The sequence below is a fragment of the Terrapene carolina genome, unplaced genomic scaffold (assembly GCF_002925995.2).
Source record: "Terrapene carolina triunguis isolate 2854851 unplaced genomic scaffold, T_m_triunguis-2.0 Scaffold68, whole genome shotgun sequence".
Taxonomy (NCBI): Eukaryota; Metazoa; Chordata; order Testudines; family Emydidae; genus Terrapene; species Terrapene triunguis.
This window is the reverse complement of record NW_020664419.1, coordinates 76,418,552-76,439,478: the sequence shown is the minus strand read 5'-3', so window position 1 is coordinate 76,439,478 and position 20,927 is coordinate 76,418,552. Positions and strand designations below refer to the sequence as shown.

The window sequence follows — 20,927 nt, the reverse complement described above, 5'->3', positions numbered from 1 at the left end:
TAAAATAGGAGGCATTTTGTGCTGTTTTATTTTAATTCCTTCATCTCTAAATCTGCTTAAAATAAAGTTCAATGACATGCATTAATTCAGGAAATTTTTAACAGTAAACTGGGTCTATATCTTAATTATTTCTTTTCTTCCCAGCTAGATTTATAGGTTCTATAGATTTTTGCATGGCAAATTAAGTTTGGTTAGTATACTCTTTCATTTTAGATGCAGAATGATTTACCTGTATTTACTGGAATTATATAGAGACTTTGTTTGTGGTCCTTATTTGATTAAGTTTTAGGATTTACTGCAAGCAGCAAAATGAGAGGTGACTATGCAAATACATCTAGTGTATCTTGCTAATAGATCTGGCTGGTTGCTTTGTCTGGTTTCACAACAATTTCCCAGAATTAATTTTACTTGTAACAGAGTAGCCATTATAGCGCTAAATATTCCAATAGAATGTTTTAAGCATGCAGTTAATCCTGAAGTTGTTTGTAAATGCTATAAATAGGAATATTTCAAAAATGTAATTTAAATGTCCAGAGCAATTAACTAACTGAGCACGTGCATAATACGTTTTTCAAAAATCTGGGAATATTTTCTTCCTTGCAAATGCAGTTTGATCAGTCCCTCCTTGTTAGTTAACACAGATGTCATTTTATATTTGCACTATGCCCTTATTTGTACTTATAAACAATTTATAACTACTTTCTTCCCTATTCAGACAATGGCTTTTGTAACCGGATGGAAAACTAGTAACCAGCAATAGTCTGTTCTTACTGATGCTGAGATCCTAGTATTAATTACCTTACAAAGCAAGTTTCCCCCAAATATTTAATATCCCATAGAGATTTCTGTCAAAACCAAACCAGTGGAATAAATGCTCCTCTGACAGTACACCTCTACCTCGATATAACACTGTCCTCGGGGGCCAAAAAATCTTACCGCGTTATAGGTGAAACCGTGTTATATTGAACTTGCTTTGATCCACCGGAGTGTGCAGCCCACCCCCCCGGAGCATTGCTTTGCTGCGTTATATCCGAATTCGTGTTATATCGGGTCGCGTTATATTGAGGTAGCGGTGTATTAAAAAGTAACCTTTTTGCTTGTGTTCCCCATTTAATGTCCCCTCTCTCTTATGTTATTCTTAACCCCTAATGAAGAAACATCTAACACTGGTATTTGTATAACACATTACACAGATTTTTCATTCACTTCACAAGTAACATGAGGTTCATTAATTTTAGTAACTTATTTTTTATAAAATTTTAATATAAGGCTCACTGTAAAGTTATTTAACTTGAAAATTAATAGCTCTGATATTCCTATAATGTGCTTATTCTAACTGTCAAGGTATTTATTAATTTGGTGTGATTTATTCTGAATTGCATTGGTCATCTTTATTTGAATATATTGTTAAATTGGAGAGAATACGGTAAAAAGCAATTCAGATGATAAATGGAAAGAAACCAAAAAAGCTTATATATCTGTGCGGCAACTGACAAAACTACAGTTTTGTTTGTCTTGAGAAAAGATTAAGACTTGCCAAGACTGACAAACAACATCTCTTCTAGTTTAGGGCTATCTAAAAACTAAGCTTGATGGTTTGGAGGACAGTCTAGGAGCAGAAAGAAGTCTGAACTCAAGGAGTGGGTGTATAAATTAGGGCTGTCAAGCGATTAAAAAAGTTAACTTTATATTTATTTTTTATTACAAATATTTGCACTGTAAAAAACAGAAATAATATTTTTCAATTCACCTAATACAAGTACTGTACTGCAATCACTTTATCATGAAAGTGTAACTTACAAATGTAGAATTATGTACAAAAAAATAACTGCACTCTATAACAAAACAATGTTAAACTTTAGAGCCTACAAGTCCACTCAGTTCTACTTCTTGTTCAGCCAATCGCTCAGACAAACAAGTTTTTTTACATTTGCAGGAAATAATGCTGGCCGTTTCTTGTTTACAATGTCACCTGAAAGTGAGAACAGGCGTTTTCATGGCATTGTTGTAGCCTTCGTCACAAGATACTTATGTGCCAGATATGCTAAAGATTCATATGTCCCTTCATGCTTCAACCACCATTCTATTGTTTAACAGTGCGATTAAAACTGTGATTAATTTTTTTGTTACTGACGTGAGTTAACTGCGATTAATCGACAGCCCTAGTATAAATATATTTAAAATGTACTAAAAACCTACATTAAAAGAACATTGTTAAGGTTGCAAAGTCAAGCCCTCAAAAGTTAAGAAAAGCCAGAATTATGGTTGCCTCTGCAATCTTAATTTGGGCTCCATGTGCGTATGCATTATGATACAGTTTTTAGTTACACAATCACATTTTTTCCCACACGACCCCTGCCTCATTCATAAAATGGATGTCCAGTTAATGAGCAGCTGTTCAGTATTTTTTCTCCTCCTTGTTCACACTATTCAAACCCTTTTTTCAAGACGGTTATTAATTTCCTTATGAGCTTTTCTATGGCACTCATCACTATAGTATGCGATCACTTCACAAACATTACTTTATTTTCACAGCTCCCCTGTGGTGTGTGTGTATATGGGGTGGGGGGGAGGGGAGTGATGGTGTTATTTTACAGATAAGGAGCTGAGGCATAGAGAGGTTAAGGTCAGGAGTTTTCACTAATTTTGGATGCCCAATTTGAGATGCCTAGGACCTGATTTTTTGGAGGACTTAGCATTATATAGCACTTTATCTGTTAAAAGCACAGCTCCCATTGACTTCAATTGCAGCTATAAGTGCTTAGCACTTCGGCAAATTGGACCCCAGAGACTCAAGTCAAGTATCCAGGAAATGAGAACACAAGTAGTGACAACCTATGAAAAGTTTGGTTTAAATGACTTGCCTAGCATCACAAAGGATCTCTGTGGCAGAGATGGATATAATCTAGTTCCCCAGAGAAGCATTCAGCTGCCTTGACCATGAAAACATCCTTTTCCTGCTTCATTAATTACACTCTTTCCCATTTCTGCAACAAATGAAGCAACAGTCTCCTTCACTGCACAACTTTGAATCATCCCCAGAGCTGGTCCATCCTATGAACTGAGTGAATCAAGGGTGCTGTGGAAAAAATAATATATGAACATGTAACTAAAGACTATTGTAATGCATACATATAAGGAGGCCAAATTAAGGTTGCAGAGGCAACCATAATTCTGACTTTTCTTAATTTTTGAGGGCTTGACTGTGCAATCTTAATAATGTTCTTTTAATGTAGCTTTGTCTGTGTGTGTGTGTGTGTGTGTGTGTGTGTGTGTGTAATTTTCTAGGTTTCTAAAAAAGCAAACTGAAAAATCAGAAATTGTGTCATATGGCAGCATACTGACACCCATGTGGGTCATCAGCAGGGTTGGAACCAACTATCAGAGTAACTGATAGAAGATGACAACCTGCTAGTGCTATGTGCAGGAGATGAGACACTTTGTCAGTGAGGTCACAGATATTATTAAGGTTATCCATTACTTGCTATTATAAGATCCTGTTTTTAGTTGCTTATAACTTTGCGAAACTTTAACCGTTTAGTCTGGACTTTTCCATGCTGGGTGTCTGCCTCAGGCTGAATTTTTCTGGAAAAAGTTCAGTCAAACAGTTCAGCCAAAACAGGCTCAGCTCTTTCTGAGAACAACGCTAGAGTAAAATACATTGTTTTGCCCATGTTAATTCTGGTGACATCTGAGAAGTTCTAGCACCTCTACCTTGCAGTTTGCCAGGGGAGGTGGCCTTTGTGTCAGGGATGTGCCTTTTACTGTCCCTGTGCAAAGAGACCAAAAATTGGCCAAATTATAAACCCCTGAAAAATCACCGCTCTCACATGCTCAATAGGCCTTGCTAGAGCTTCACAGCTTAATTTCCTAATAGGTGCTTCCCAAATACAAATGAAGACAGTCTTTACCCCCATGAGAGTACAGTTTGAAAGCATTTCCATAATGCTCAGTAGCACTAGCTACATTGCCATATCTGTTGTTTATCTAAACCTAATGCAGGATTTAAGGCCATTTAATAGTGGTGAACCACATGCTTTTTAATGGATTAGTGAAATTTTGAACTGTTGCATATTTGAAAATGTATTGATAAAAATTTAAATAAAACCCAAGATCAAGCCAAATCTAACAATATTTCTCTTTCCAACAGGTGGATAGAAGCTTTTCAAGAAGGCACCATATTATAGTGCCTCAGCACCATCTCTGAGACTAAAGGAGCAAAATGTCATCAAAGGATGACAAGAAATGGAGTACAGCAATTTTGTTTAAAAATGGACTCTACCAGCATCAACCTAAACACAATTTGTATATTTATGAGAATTAGGAGGAGTTGCCTTTTTTTTTTTTTTAGGTGTAAGGTAATATTTTTTTAAAGAAATTTGTGTATTTGTTTTTTTCATACAAAATGTGTTATTTATTAAATTCCAATGTTTACGTAATGGTCAGAATCATTTCTAAGGTTCGCATTGAATTCCAAAGTGCCCTTGTCTTTAGAATAGCAGACGGCTTTGTCAGAAAACTGTCTGTAAAAAAACAAAACACGCGCGCTTTACTGCAGCATTAGTTTGTGCAGTTCGTGAGTTGCTGATACTCACTTTGTAATTTAACAAGAACAGTTCAAAGAACAAAATATTTCAACAAAAATTTAGGACACATGGTCAGCTATGTTAAAACTCCTTTGACGAGCAGATGACTGACAGGGTGCTCCTTCTCTTGATACAATAGGTCAAGTTTTGTGGACTAACTCAATTAAAAAAGACAACCAACTTCTGAATCACAGAAGCCCTAGAATTAGCTCTGCTACTTGTTATTTATGCTTCCATAACACAAAGGCAAAAATATTTCTTATGCAATATGGATCAGTTATTAAAGCAAGCTGAAAGGAAAAACAAGAAAAATATTTTTTTCTTTCATATTCTGCAGTTGCTGAGATTATGCACTACAGATGTTATGAAATTATCAACGCCAAAGATATATTTAAACATACTATCTTAACAAAAAAAATTAAGAGGCAGATTATTTTTTTTATTGCTAGAATAATATAAAGCACAGGCAAAAATTGTTTGGCATACAGGAAAAAGATTAAATATCCTATCATCGTCTTTGTTTAAAAATCCCTTTGATACCAATGAGAGTTCCCCATACAGTATGAAACATGGCTAAATTACAGTTCTAATAGTTTAAGGCTAAATAAGATTTTTCAACATACTTAACAGTATTGTACACTTTAAAATCAATGTTTGAATTGAAATTGCCATACCAAGAAAGCACAATGTTCTTAGTGTCAATGGCATAGAAAATGTGTGCCATTCATTCTAGTCCATTTTGCTTACATTATTTGATGTTTTACTTGATGCTTTAAAACACAGTCTTTCACCTGTTTTTAAAAATTTGTCAGTAGACCTCATTAGGAAAGACATTGATAATTTTGGTGTATTTATTCTATTATTGAACTTTTGAAAAATCATGTTATATAACTGTATAGAATAAATGGAACTAGCACTGACAAAACATGAATAGGCCAGGACAACTGTGTGTGTGTGTATATATATGTGTGTGTGTGTGTGTGTGTGTGTGTGTGTGTGTGTGTGTGTGTGTATACATATATATATATAAAATAGGATGTACGTGTAGTCAGCCAGTTAATTGTTATGGTAAGTAAACTTGGTAATAGGATTAACAGCTGTTCATCTCCAGGTCAAAATGGTTCAAGACCATGTTAATAGTGATTTGCTAGTTAATACTAACTATGGCCTTGCCTACACAAGGGAATTTTAGGAAAGAGATTCTTTCCACAGATTTATCACTGGTTCCCCTGCTCTGGAGGCTTCTAGTGTTTTTACCATGGTGTTGATTAAGACTCTAGTTCAGGGGTGGACAGACGATGGCCCACAGGCCACATCCAGCCCACCAGCCAACTTAATCCAGCCCTCGAGCTCCGGCTAGGGAGCGAGGTCTGGGGCTTGCCGCGCTCCAGCCAGGGAGCAGGGACAGGGGCCGACACGCGCACGCACGCGCCACAGCTTCCAGAAGCAGCGGCATGTCCCCCCTCCGGCTCCTATGTTTAGGGGCAGCCAGGGGGCTCTGCGTGCTGCCCCCACTGCTCCCATTGGCCGGGAACTGCAGCCAATGGGAGCTGTGGGGACGGTGCGCAGAGCTGCCTGGCCATGCCTCCACATAGGAGCCAGAGGGGAGACCTGCCGCTGCTTCCGGGAGCTGCTTGAGGTAAGCGCCACCCGGCGCATGCACTCCTGAGCCCCTCCTATGCCCCAACCCCCTGCCCCAGCCCTGATCCCCCTCCCGTCCTCCGAACCCCTCGATCTCAGCCTGGAGCACCCTCCTGCACTCCAAACCCCTCATCACCAGCCCGGAGCCCCTTCCTGCACCCTGAACGCCTCATTTCTGGCCCCACCCCAGAGCCTGCACCCTCAGCCAGACCCCGCACCCCCTCCTGCACCCCAACCCCGCACCCCCTCCTGTACCCCAACCCCAATTTCATGAGCATTCATGGTCCACCATACAATTTCCATACCCAGATGTGGCCCTCAGGCCACAAAGTTTGCCCACCCCTGCCGTAGTTCAACTAAGTGCTTCAAGATGTGCCTAATTTTAAGAATGTAAGCAACCCCATTGACATCAATGGTACTAATCAGATGCTTGAAGTTAGGCACATGCCTATGTATCTTGCTGAATCAGGGTCTTAACCAGGTTTGTCTGATACAATGGTGAAAATACTGGAAGCCTTGAAAGCCTTGCCTACACTACAGCTCCTGCTGGGTGCAGATGAACTGAGGGTAGCACTGGTAGGATTTACACACACACACAGCTCCCACCCCCAAAAGATTCCCTAGTGTAAATACAGCCTATGATTTTTTTGGTAGTCTCACTCTAGCTCTGTGCATGGGCTAGCATTACAAAAAATACAACCAGAATTAACACCCAGTTATCTTGACAGAAGGGTCAAAGATGAACATGGAAGTCAAAATACTCTCTTGCTCCTTAGAAAAGCAGTCTCTCAAGATATATTAATTGGGCAGTGTGAGGCAGCTTGCCTTGTCACAGCCCTTGTTCTGTTGACCCAAGGGTTTCAGGTACCAATTCAGCAAGGTACGTAAGCACTTGCCTAACAGAGTAATCCCACTGACTTCAATAGACTCAAGTTCTTAATGTTAAGCACATGCTTGTGTACCTTGCTGAATTAGGGCCTTAATTTATTAAACTCTTCAGTCTTACCCCCTTCATGTGCAACTGAGGACCTGCTTCAATTAACTTTGAAGTTCAATGGGATTAAGGCCTTTATTTGGACAATTTTTAAAAGTTTTTTTTTTTAATGAGAACTAAAAAATGGTTTATGTATTAAATTTTCTTCTCTTGTCAGACATAGGGGGCTTTTACTTGGTAGTTTTTCAGCAATGCAGCTGCCAGCTGAAGGCTAAGTAAGTTGTGTCTCTTGCAGGTAGTTTCCTAAACGCTGTAACTTTAGCATCACAGTCTTACTCAGGTTGACATACATAGGTGGTGTGGCTCTTCTGGTTGATGTCACAGCGAGGGAGATAGTTAAAGCTTTTTATAAGGACAACCACTACAAAGAAGGGATCAGCTGCACACAAAAATAAATCCATGCCAGGAGGCAATTGTTAGTTTCATTTTGTTTTGGTTTCACTCCCCTTCTGCAAAACAGGTAGCCAGTGGTGCTGGAACAATTTTTATAGTAGTGGTACTGAAGGGCATTGAACAAAACTAAATCCTGTTTATGATGGAAACCACTTCAAGCCAGGGGGTGCTGCTGCACTCTAGTTCCAGCTCCTGTGAAAGTAGCCTGGTAAAAAGTTAATGCACCGCCCTCAGATGAGGAAGGGGGACACACATTCGGCCTGATGAGGTTTTATGGCTGGCAGCAGAAAGTGAGCTCCATCTCCTGATCCCACTACACATCTCTGAATGATGGTGTAGAGTGAGCATTGCTTTAAAATGGCTTCCATGAGCCAGTTGACTTCTTGCTGAAGCAGCTGATTGAATCCAGAGTACAGTATTTCTGAGATACACATCTATTTATTTAAATAGAGCCCTAAAAACAATTGTACAAATGAAGCTATCTGGTTATGAAATGAAATAGATGGGATTTTGACATTGTAAACACTAACTTGAATAGTAATTTCAATCTTTCCCAACATATTTGTGCTGTGTCATGTGCAAAGACAACTTCTGAGATGTTCAACATGAGCAATTTGATAAGAGTTCTCAGCTAATCATATTATTTTTCCAAATTACAATACCCTGTTTTCTCCTAACTTAAACTATCCCTAGCTTCATGGTAGTTTATGCTCAGCATTATTATTTTTAAAAGATGCTTTTAGGAAAACTTCCATTATTAGGTAGTCTCTCATTCATTTTTAACAATGTCAGTGAAACCTTTTTTGTTCACATTTCTGTGCAGTGTTAGCTACCAAACTGTCCATTTCTGTGCTAGTATTGTAGACAATCAGAAAGTTAAATTGACTATCTTATCATTGACCAAGCTAAACAGAACAATAAAAATGGCATAAATGGTTAATATATTTTCATTTCAATTTTAATAATTGGAACAATTGGTAACCGATTAGGATAATATTTTCAATACTAATAACACAGGTTAGGATATTCCTTTTTAAAAATATATTTTAACCTGTTTCCTGAAGTATTACGTGTTCTAAGATCCTTGGTAAAGTACTGATATAGCATATCTTTAATTCAGTTCCATCAAAGATGCCACATTCACTTTTCATTTGACTATTGTACACCAATCAATTCATTAAGCAAGGGTTGCAAAACCAGTGTGGTTTTAAAAACTGGCTATCTCTGCATAAGAGACCTAAGATAATAGATAAGATTGGTTAGTACAATGCATGATGAACACTGGCATTGAAGATTTTCTAACGTATTATTTCTGGGCAAGTAGAGGTTTTTAGGCAGTCTAAGAAAACTTCGAGTTAAAAAATTATTTTAAAAATCATAAGAATGGCCATACTGGGTCAGACCAAAGGTCCATCCAGCCCAGTATCCTGTCTACCAACAGTGACCAATGCCAGGTATCCCAGAGGGAGTGAACCTAACAGGTAATGATCAAGTGATCTCTCTCCTGACATCCATCTCCACCCTCTGACAAACAGAGGCTAGGGATTAACCTCCATGAATTTATCTAGTTCTCTTTTAAACCCTGTTATAGTCCTAGCCTTCACAACCTCCTCAGGCAAGGAGTTCCACAGGGTTGACTGTGCACCATGTGAAGAAGAACTTCCTTTTATTTGTTTTAAACCTGCTGCCCATTAATTTCATTTGGTGGCCCCTAGTTCTTATATTATGGGAACAAGTAAATAACTTTTCCTTATTCACTTTCTCCACATCACTCATGATTTTATATACCTCTATCATATCCCCCCTTAGTCTGCTCTTTTCCAAGTTGAAAAGTCCTAGCCTCTTTAATCTCTCCTCATATGGGACCCATTCCAAACCCCTAATCATTTTAGTTGCCCTTCTCTGAACCTTTTCTAATGCTAGTATATCTTTTTTGAGATGAGAAGACCACATCTGTACACAGTATTTAAGATGTGGGCCTACCATGGATTTATATAAGGGCAATAAGATATTCTCTGTCTTATTCTCTATCCCATTACAATACACTTATTAGGCAAGGATTGTTAGCATTTGAGTAACTTTTTAATGAACACTTAAAGAATACGCGGAGAATGGTTCCTGAAAAAGCTTACATTATATCTCTTGAAATAGGGAAGTGTAGCAGGATTAGAGGCATTTAATGAATTTTTGCCATAACTGCTGTTCGTTATAATTATTTTCCAAATACACTTTATTTGGAGCTATCCTAATTTATCTGTGCTGTCTAAACAGTATAAATAGTAGAACCTTTATTTTGTAAATTGAAACAGCTGAAATTCATTGTAAATAGATGTTGATACGTATCATGTTTGTACAAAATAAATCTGCAATAGTTAAGAGTCTGCTTTTCCATTTTGAATATATATTTTTACAATTCTCTTTTATTACCAGGAGCTTATGTAGTCCATGATTCCTTGGCTGCAGAGTTGTCAGAATCTTTTATTTATTTAAATTATGTTTCTAGCCCTTATGGTTTCAGGCATCATCTTGCAAAGGTGAACTGAGCACAAACTGATATAGCGATGTGTGGCTGAGTTTTCTGACTGCTTGAAACAATATTTCTAACAGATTTGAACTGCGTCATTCATGTAATTTAGGACACTATGGAATTCTAGTGTGTGTGTGTGTGTGTGTGTGTGTGTGTGTGTGTGAGAGAGAGAGAGAGAGAGAGAGAGATTTGGTATTTTTGTCTCAGAATGTATTTTGTTGCAGCCAGATGCCCAACATTTTATTTTCTGTCTCCTCCCCTGTTGGAACCGCCTGCAGCTGCCTCCTGCCTTCCAGTTTTCCCACAAAGGTTTGTTACTTAGATTACAGTTCATGCTCCCTCCTGTGTTCCATGGAGGAGTGGGCTGGTAAGCTAGGGCTGGAGTCCAGCTTGCAGACGGGGTGGGAATGGGATAAGCCAAAAGTACTGGTTGGTGAGCTGACCTGCCAGGTAAGTGGCGAAATGAACCCCTGAAGCAAGCTGCAAACTACCCCTTCTCTGGCACACAATGGGAGGTGGAGAGTAGCAGTTCTGAGCTGGCTGCCTGGACAACACGGCTGAAAGTGAGGCCTGAGGAATGAAGCCAGGCTGCCTGGTGAACACAGTGAAGAAGAAAACATCTTCAGAAATCATATTAGAAAATCCATAATTGAAACATTGTACAACTATGAATTTCTTCAGCTATGAATCACAATTGTGTTTGCATAGGAGTGAGTGGGAGGTGGGACTGAAGGATTTAGTAAGTTAATACTGTCACATAATTTAGTCCTGTTGTGCTGCAGAGTACATGGTGTCCTAGCTATTATCAAAGAACAGCTATTAAAATCCTGTGAGTTTTCAGTGACCCTTCAGCTCTTACTATTGATCAATCCTACCCAAAATAATCTTTATTATAAGTATCTGGTTGCCGATATCTGCCGAGTTATACTAGAATTACCTCTGTCCTTTAGAAAAAGGACATGCACCCACATCTGATTCCTGGAAGTGTCAGGTATAGTAAACAGACTGCAACTAGCTTGTAAACTTTCAGGAAATGTTTAACAGGTGAATAGTCTTAGGAGGAAAAAATGTGAAATATAAATGTGCATTTAGTTTGAGACAATGTCTGATCAGAAAACAAGAAGATTGCAAAGATACAAAGCTAAGATTGTAGCAGTGGGGCATTGGGAGGGGATATTTTCAAGGGTAAAGGAGGAAAGCTGAGGGGTTTTAATTCGAAGAATACAAGTAACCATTGCTCACTTTTCAATGACTTCATGCCTTTCTTTCCTGGATATTGATGCTGACTTTATCCAATGGGAAATTACATAAACTGATTTGAGTTTATATAATTTAATTTTATTTATCACAATAGTAACCTAGTCCCAAAGATCCCATTTCTCTATAAATATGGATGCCCAATCTTGTTGAATTAGCAAGAGGTGGCTAGTGAAGAAAAGCAATAAAGCACGTTATTGAATTAATATTTTTTCTAGAGCTGTTGATTAATTGCAGTTAACTCACGCAAATAACTAAAAAAAAATTAATCATAATTAAAAAAATTAATCCTGATTAATCGCAGTTTTAATTGCACTGTTAATAGAATTACAACTGAAATTTATTTAATGTTTTGGATGTTTTCTACATTTTCAAATATATTTATTTCAATTACAACACAGTATACAAAGTAGACAGTGCTCACTTAACATTGCTATTTTTGATTACAAATATTTGCACTGTAAAAATGGCAAACTAAAGAAATATTATTTTTCAATTCACCTCCTGTAAGTACTGTAGATCAATCTCTTTATGGTGAAAGTGTAACTTACAAATGTAGATCTTTTTGTTACAATAACTGCACTCAAAAACAAAACAATGTAAAACTTAGAGCCTACAAGTCCACTCGGTCCTCATTCTCATTCAACCAATCTCTAAGACAAACAAGTTTGTTTACATTTACAGGAGATAATGCTCCCCGCTTCTTATTTACAGTGTCACCTAAAAGTGAGGACAGACGTTCGCATGGGACTTTTGTAGCTGGCGTTGCAAGGTATTTATGTGCCAGATACGCCAAACATTCATATGCCCCTTCATGCTTCAGCCACCATTACAAAGGATATGTTTCCAGGCTGATGATGCTCATTAAAAAAAATAATACATCAATTAAATTTGTGGCTGAACTCCTTGAGGGAGATTTGTATGTCTCCTACTCTGTTTTTCCCACATTCTGCCATATAGTTCATGTTATAGCAGTCTCAGATGATGACCGAGCACATGTTGTTCATTTTAAGAACACTTTCAGTGCAGATTTCACAAAATGCAAAGAAGGTACCAATGTGAGATTTCTAAAGATCGCTACAGCACTCAACCCCAGGTTTAAGAATCTGAAATGCCTTCCAAAACCTGATCAGGACGAGGTGTAGACTAGAGCACGCTTTCAGAAGTCTTAAAAGAGCAACACTCCGATGCAGAAACTACAGAACCTGAACCACCAAAAAAGAAAATCAACCTTGTGCTGATGGCATCTGACTCAGATGATGAAAATGAACATGCATCAGTCTGCACTGCTTTGGATGGTTATCAAGTAGAACCCGTTATCAGCATGGATGCATGTCCTCTGGAATGGTGGTTGAAGCAGGAAGGGACATATGAATATTTAGTGCATCTGGCACATAAATATCTTGCGATGCCGGCTACAACAGTGCCATGCGAACCCCTGTTCTCACTTTCAGGTGATATTGTAAACAAGAAACAGGCAGCATTATCTCCTGCAAATGTAAACAAACTTGTTTGTCCGAGTGATTGGTTGAACAAGAAGTAGGACTGAGTGGCTGGCGTATGGCCATTTTTATGTTCTTAATCACATTAAGCAAAACCCAGATTAGGACATGAAGACATTTGCATACATTTGCCAATTTCTGGACCTTCAGTCTTAACAGGTACATTTGAGGATGCACGTCCTACCAAAGCAATGATAGAGCAGTCTGTTGGAACAGCATTCTCCCTCAGGGCAATTTGGAAAAACCAGGTCAAAATAGGCACTGGATGCCAGCAGGAGAGGTGTGCACCAATGCTGAAGCTCCATGGGTAATGATCAGTATAGACCTGGTTAGACCATCCAGTTGGTCAGTCCATGCTGGCTGCCCATGTGATGTTAGAAACAGCTGCAGCTGGAACAGCGTTCAGGTGGCAGAAGGTGGTTTTTTACCTTGAATTGGGGGCTGTGGGCTGAGTACATATGCTACTCCTGAGGGAATTCTGCACACAATATTTTAAAATTCTGCACATTTTATTTGTCAAAACAACACAATATAATCATGCCAGTTTCATTTACTTGGGTAATTTATTTCAAAATACCTGCCAGTATGTCTGTAACAATACAAACAACAAAAAAGATTCAGGAAATGTTTTTTTAACAAATAGATTTCTTACTAGGTGTATTAATACAGAACTCTGAGTAATAATTCATTTAAACTACAATACTGAAATGTATTTCTCACACCCCTCAAAACAGCGCAAAGGCTTGGGAGAGTTGGGTAACAGAGGCACTGAGGGAGAGGGAAGTAATTGCTGGGAAGATGCCTGGGAGTGAACCTGGAGTGTTGTTGGGTGTGAGCAGGGCCGGATTAACCTTTTGTGGGCCCAGCGCCAAGCATATTTTTGGGCCCCCATAGGGGCAATGGAGCATGGCACGGGGACGGGAGGTCAGTCCCCAGAGCAAGGGCTCCGCCCAGCCCAGTGCAAGGGCACTATTTACAAACCAGTAGTTGCCAGACCCATGATGGCCCACCCAACCCTGTGCTGCCAGCATACTTCTTCCCCTCAGGGGTGGGCCCATGCCGCGCTACACATCCTCCCCCACGCGCCCAACACCAGAACACCCCCTCACCCCCAATTCTCTATGGCCAAAGCCCCCCAGACCCTACCACAAATGCACAGCGCCCTGCACACTACCACACCTACCCAACGCCCCCCTGCCCACAGCCCCACCACAACTGCCCAGCACCCCGCACAGAACCCTCACTCCCTAGTGCCCCATCACCCAGATCTTCCCCGCCCCCTCACAGCCAAGCACCCCCCTCAGGCACACCAGAGACCCACTCCCCCACGCCCTGCCTACTGGCCACACTCACGAGCCCTTTGGTGATCTGGTCCCCAGGACTGGCCCCGGGGTGGGTAATCACTCTGGCCCCTCAGCAGTCATGCGATCAGCCAGGCCAGGGCCTGCCCCGCCCGGGCTCCCTCAGGACCCACTTGCCCCCCCTGCATTGGCTGAGACTGGCCCAGCTTCTGCATCGATCCCAGGCAGCTCAGTTCCGGGGAGACAGGTGGGGCCTCACAGGTGGTGGGAAATAGAGACTGCCCAGAGCCAGAGGTGTAGTGGGGTCAGACCAGGAGGCAGAGAGAAGCTGGCAGGTGGAACCAGGGGTAGAGAGGAGTCCTCGGCTGGCCTGTGGGCAGGCCAAGAAGGGTGGGGTGGGGAGCCAGTGAGGTCTCAGTGCACAGTGCAGGCAGAGCAGGCTGGGGCCCCTTCTGAGCACAGGCCTGGCTCCATGGCGCCACTGTAAACCTGGCACTGGGTGTGAGTCATACAGTACAGGGTTTTTTTGGGGGGGGGGGGGGGGGGGGGGTGAGGCCTCTGGGGCAGGGCCAGAAATGAGGGGTTCAGGGTGCAGAAGGTGCTGACCAGAGCCGCTGGGGTCCCTTTTTGATTGGTCATTCTGGTCAACAACTAGACACCTGAGAACCTTAGACCCCTGCAGATCGGAGGTGGGTACTGACTAATGGCCACCCAGAGCACCGGTACGGGGCTGTGCGGGGTCGGCTGGTCACTGCTCCGTGCAGTGGTTCCCCAAAGCAAGCGACGCACCGGGCGCCAGAGCCGCGCCCCGTGTTCACGTGGTTTCCCGCCGCCTGGGACCCCGCCGGCTGTAGAACCACACGTGTGGGGGAAAGGCCCCGCCCAACGACCGCACGTGGCTCCGGGGGCCTCGCCCCTTCCATTGGAATCCTCGCGCAGCCCGCTCCGGCCTCTTACCGCTCCCTCCCACCGCCGTCCGCGAGCTGCGCCCGCCTCACGCGCCCCTCCCGGCGGGCTCGCTGTGTGCGCAGGCGCGGGTCGGGGACAGGAGCGAGGAGGGCGGAGCGCCGCGCGGAGCGGAGGGGCGGGGTCACGAACTCTGACCTCCCGGAGCCGGAGCCGCCACCGACAAATAACCCCCCAGGAGAGGCCGCCGGGAGCTGGGCCCGCCAGGTGAGAGCGGCCGGGGTGGCCTGCAGCCGCTTTCCTCCCCCGGGCTCGGCAGCGGCTCATGCGAGGCCTGGCACAGGGGCGGGGCGCTGCGCTGCCTGGGGGCGGCTCTCGTCCCTCGTCCCGCGCCGCGACCCGGAGGAGCCGGGGAAGCGGCCCCCTCCGTGTCTGTCCCGGGGCGGGCGGCTCCGTCCTGGCGTCCCCGGGCGGCGGCTCCGCGCCCTCCTGACCTTTCACCTCACAGGAAAAGCTTGTGTCTCCCCTCCCCGGATCCCGGCCGCGCCCCGGGGCCCGCTCCGCCCGCCCGCCCGGGAGTGGGGATGGGGGCGGCTCCTGCGCCGGGCTCCCCGCGCGGCGGCTTTAGCGCCTCTGCCCGCCTGAGGGGGCGGCTGAGCTTCCCGGTTGCGGCCGGGCGGGAGCCCCCAGGGGCCGCTGGGGAGGGCGGAGGTTGGGAGCGGGTCTGGCCCGTTAGGCGGGGGGGCGGTAGTGGCCGGGTCTCCCCTTCCCGGTTAGCGCACAGGCGGCCGCAGCAGCCATTTTGTGTGGGGCCGAGCGTCCCGTGCGGGTTTGACCGCGGCCGCTCGGGCGGAGAAGGAGGCTGGGCCCTGCCTCGGTCCCGCCGCTCGGTAGAGAGCTGTCTAGCTGCAGGCCGGCCCCAGGGGCGCTCCCGACCCGAGCTGCATGGGCCTCGTACTCCTCCCCAGCGGAGAGGCTTGTCTAACACCACCTTTCAAGTGACAGGATTAAAGGCCGCGCCAACCACTTTCCCTGGCGGGGTGTGTGTGGGGAGGTGTCAGGCTAAGGCTGCCCCCGCCTCGCCTTTTGTCTCCTTCATCACAGAGGAAAAAGCTACCCCCATGGGTGGGCTGTTAAATGTGCTGGCTGAATATCAACTTTCTAATCGAAATAGAGAACAAGTTCACTCCTGGTAGCAGCCATTTTACTAGAAAGCGGCAGCGTCTGCCCAGATGTGTGACTGTGAAATCAAGACTCCTTCAACTTGGAGACCTGTCAAATTGAATGCAGTGTTTTTAAGCAAAAGGCTTACATGGCACACAGGAAAGATCTTTGTTTTCTCTCTGCCCCTGTTCTCCCCCGTCCCCCATGAATTTAACCTGGTGCTTGCTGAAGGTGCCTGCCTGACAACCCTACAGACTAAAAACTTCTCCAAGTACAGTACAGGCCATTCACTGGCAGTACTCTAACCTATTTTGTCCCACCACTGTATTAAACCTGATTTGAAGGCTCTTCGTGGGTGCCATGGCAAGCTTCCTTGGTTGACATTCCCACTCTGTTTTGGTTAATACAGTCAGGCTGCAAATTGATGTGGCTGTCAGTGTGAGCTGGACGGACTATCCATTCACTCCAGCTAAGACACTAGATGTTAAAGCATCTAGGGCTGGTTGATGTATGTTGTTGGTTCAAATCTGTTCCAGACAAAATAGTAACCAAGATCTGGACGGGGTAAGGCTTCATTCCATTGACAATCCCCTGACTGTCCAGGTTTAGTGAAAATACTACCTCACCCACCTTGTCTCTATAATCCTGAAACCAACCTGGCTACAACTATACTGCATGCAGGTTTAGTGAAGACTGATATTTTTCCTTTTTAATACAGTATGAAGGTAGAATCCTAGGACTGGAAGGGATCTCAAGAGGTCATCTAGTCCAGTCCCCTGCATTCATGACAGGACTAAGTATTATCTAGAGTAGACCATTCTTGCCAGATGTTTGTCTAACCTGCTCTTGTGGAATCTCATGATGGAGATTCTACAGCCTCCCTAGGCAACTTATTCCAGTGCTTAACCACTCTGACAGTTAGGAAGTTTTTCCTAATGTCCAACCTATACCTCCCTTGCTGGAATTTAAGCCCATTGCTCCTTGTCCTATTCTCCAAGGTTAAGAAAAATATTTTTTTCCCCTCCTCCTTGTAGCAACCTTTTACGTACTTGAAAACTGTTGTCATGACCCCTCTGTCTTTTCTTTTCCAGACTAAACAAACCCAATTTTTTCAATCTTCCTTCATAGGTCATGTTTTCTAGACCTTTAATCATTTTTGTTGCTCTTCTCTGGAGTCTGTTCAATTTGTCCACATCCTTCCTGAAATGTGGCATCCAGAACTGAACACGATACTCCAGTTGAGGTCTAATCAGTGCAGAGTAGAGCGGAAGAATTATTTCTCATGTCTTGCTTACAACACTCCTGCTAATACATCCCAGAATGATGTTTGCTTTTTTTTTTTTGCATGGAAATTGTCTTACAGATTTTGACAGGCTCCTGTATAATTGATATGGCAGACTTACTGTTTGCCACTCATTTTGCCCCAGTGGCGTTGTTTTTTATTAGTTGTACCCGTTAGTGCCCAAAATGGCTAGGTACTGGTCAAATGCAAAAGGCACAGTCTGTGCCCTGTAAAACGCATATGTATTTTGTAATAACTGTTTCATTTTTGCCAAAATACATTTGTTGAAGTGGACATTGACTTCAGTATAGGGCAAGGCTGGCCATACTTCTTGCCAAACACTGAGATACTCATTGACTGCATATTAAATCATGTGTTTGTAACTGATAGTGGCTACTCTTGAAAGGAGGTATGAGTGCTAATATTGTAGGCAGTGGCTCTATTCTTCTTCTTTATTTGCATTATTGAAGCATGTAGGAGCCCTAATTGTGGACCTGGACCCCATTGTGCTAATGCTTATTTATTTAAAAAAAATTATAGCTCAACATTTTAGTCAGTTGGAACTGGGCAATTCTTCCACAGAAAATGTTGTTAAAAATGAAATTACTGACTCTGACACTGCAGAGTCAGAAGAAATGACATTGTTCTGTGTTGTCTTTCTGTTTACACTTTTCTTTGTAGTTTTTCTGCTTTCGGGAAAGACAATTTGGCCATTCCCTGTTGCACTTGCTACATCCTATAATTTGAAATGGCTTTCTGAAGGCAGTGTTTCCTGTCTGAAAAGAGTTGCTATGTCTGATTCTTAGACTATTGGAAAGAGACATCATCTTAAATTGTCATCTGTCACCTTAGTATCTGAATGTCTCCGGGAGAACAAAAATCACGTTAGGCCAGTGATCTAACTATCCTTTGTTTTTTCCCAGGACTCCTGGGGCTGTCTCTTAGCAGATTTATTTCTCTTCCTCCTTTTCTCATTCTTTACTGTTTTTACTTGTAGCTGTGAGAAAGCTAAATCAAAGAAATATGTTTTACTTTTCATTTTGAAGGCAGTGAGCTTTGTGGGCATTTTTATCTTCTCCTTTAATGAGTTCCATAGCTTTGGTCCTGGTGCCAAAAAAGCTGTTGCCTGCTCTTATAAGCTTCACCCTTGAGGTTGAACATCATGGTTTCTACAGAATAGAGCTTTGATGGATGATTCCAACTCATCTACAGCTAACTCTAATTTTTTCTGTAGATTACTGAAAAGGAGCTATTGGAACTGATGGCTCAATAATAATGGGACTGTAGTTGCTGTTGACAAAGTCTCTGTCACTATTGCTCGGATGTGAAATGTATTTACAGATTATTTAGATTCAAAGTTATCTGTTTCGTTAATACCGATTTCCCTATGTAACATAAGATCTAAAGTATTTATAGTGACAACATGTTGAATATTACATTGCTTAAATTTTGTATGTTGATGTATTTATTTTTTGTTGTTTTACTTACTAGTTTACTGTGCATGCATTGTATTGGTTAATGTGTAATAAACATACATTTTCTCCATCCAATAAAGTTGTTGTAGTTTTACCACAGTTTGAAGCAAAGTTGTCACATGGGAGAACAGATAAGCTATATGGTCTATATTGATTATTTGATTCTGAAAAAGTAAGACCAATTTCCAAATATAGGGGACTCATCTGTTTGTCAAGATTCTAAAATAGATTGTCAAGTATGTACTTACTCTCCTGGCTTCTGAACCACAAGTAGTTGAGATTTTGTCATCTTGATTCTGCAAAGCTGAAAACAAATATTGTAGGATTTCACAGGATCTTGTGTATATTTGGTGAAAGAATGGTGTTGGTTCTCTCATGAGAGAGAATGAAAACTACTGCTAGTAAATGTGAGAAAAAGAATGCTTTGTACACTTAGTGTATAAAATATTTGCCTAAGGAAAACTATAAATTGTCAGTTTCTTAGCCATGATACTCAGGATATAGTTTTAGATGTCTTCATTTAACCCTAGAATCCTGTTCCACGATGTTTACAAAGATTATGGGGGCATTCCACTATCTGCTAAAAATAGCAGTGATAGATGGGAGGACAAGTAGAGAGCCATGTAGGCTTGGGCAAGTAGAGAGCCATGCAGGATATGTACTCGCGCACATCCCCAACCCTTCAGGTGTGTCTATGCTATACTTGCCTAAACAGTGCCTCAGTGGTGTTATTGCTGTTTATACCCATGCTAGGGGCTCTCTGCTGTCAGCCCTGCCTGGGGTGGCTGGGGTCCAGGTTGTCAGACCCGCACTTACATCATCTGTAGCACTTACATCGCCCCATGGTGACAGCTTGGGCTTTCAAAGGGAGCAACAAGGGATGTAAGCATAAATAAATAAAAAGATTTCGCGGTCCCTTCAAAAGCGTCTGGCGGTCCGGATTTGGCCTGCAGTCCACCTGTTGACTACCCCACTGTAAAGTATACAAGGACCTCTATTTTTTATCCTTTGCTTTGCATTAGAAATTCAGATATAGTCTATCTAGGTTTGTTTTTTCCCCTGAAGCTCCATGGACAGCTAAAGAAACTAGTAAACTTGACATGAGACACAAGTGAAACCTGATTGAGAGGGAAATTATTTTTATTCAGGCTGTTTAAATCTTTTTCATTTCCTATTTAACCTGGGAATCACAGGCAAAAATATCTTTTAAATATTAAAAATGCTTGCTCCTTCAATCAAAGGTTGCAAGACCTCAAAATTCAGAGGATAACTGGAAAGATCACATTATAAGCTCTTTGGGACAAGTGGTGTCTTCCTTAATTTTTGTATACTACATTGTGGACACTACTATAAATACGTACTATTTGTAAGGGGAAAAACAAGCAGATTATTTTAGAAAAAACTTTCAATTTTTTTTAACGCATAAGAAGCATAAAAAGTACACACTTCATTAATAGTATATTTTCAAACTAAAAAGTAATTCCTATACAAATGGAATTAGTGAATCTTTTATGGAAGATTTACTTTTTACATTGTTTAGAAAGGATGTCACTACGGAATATAGGGCTTTGAAGGCAGCAGGGAATAAGATATAATAGGTTACTTCCACTAGCTTGGCAAAATACCATATTTTAATTCAGTGCATCTAAATTTTTTTTCCAGAGGTGGATTCTTTCATCGATCACCTTCCCTAGCAGTCCTGCATCAGAGGGGTAGCCGTGTTAGTCTGAATCTGTAAAAAGCAACAGAGGGTCCTGTGGCACCTTTAAGACTAACAGAAGTATTGGGAGCATAAGCTTTCGTGGGTAAGAACCTCACCTCTTCAGATGCAAGACATCTTGCATCTGAAGAGGTGAGGTTCTTACCCAGGAAAGCTTATGCTCCCAATACTTCTGTTAG

At 42.2% G+C, this 20,927-nt stretch overlaps 2 protein-coding genes across 5 annotated transcripts in view; both read left to right on the top strand.

Annotated features, from left to right (window-relative positions):
• Positions 1-4,684, top strand: part of FGD6 (FYVE, RhoGEF and PH domain containing 6) — a 100,379-nt gene extending 95,695 nt beyond the window's left edge. Inside the window, exon 21 of the mRNA XM_026648842.1 lies at positions 4,151-4,684. Coding sequence (XP_026504627.1) covers positions 4,151-4,187 — 37 coding nt within the window. The 3' untranslated portion in view covers positions 4,188-4,684. The remainder of the gene's footprint in view (positions 1-4,150) is intronic.
• A 10,580-nt stretch (positions 4,685-15,264) lies between these two features.
• NR2C1 (nuclear receptor subfamily 2 group C member 1) overlaps positions 15,265-20,927 on the top strand; it is a 103,736-nt gene continuing 98,073 nt past the window's right edge. For all 4 annotated transcript variants that reach the window (XM_024218300.2, XM_024218291.2, XM_024218281.2 and 1 more), the window contains exon 1: positions 15,265-15,374. The gene's annotated coding sequence lies outside the window, so the exon portion shown is untranslated. The remainder of the gene's footprint in view (positions 15,375-20,927) is intronic.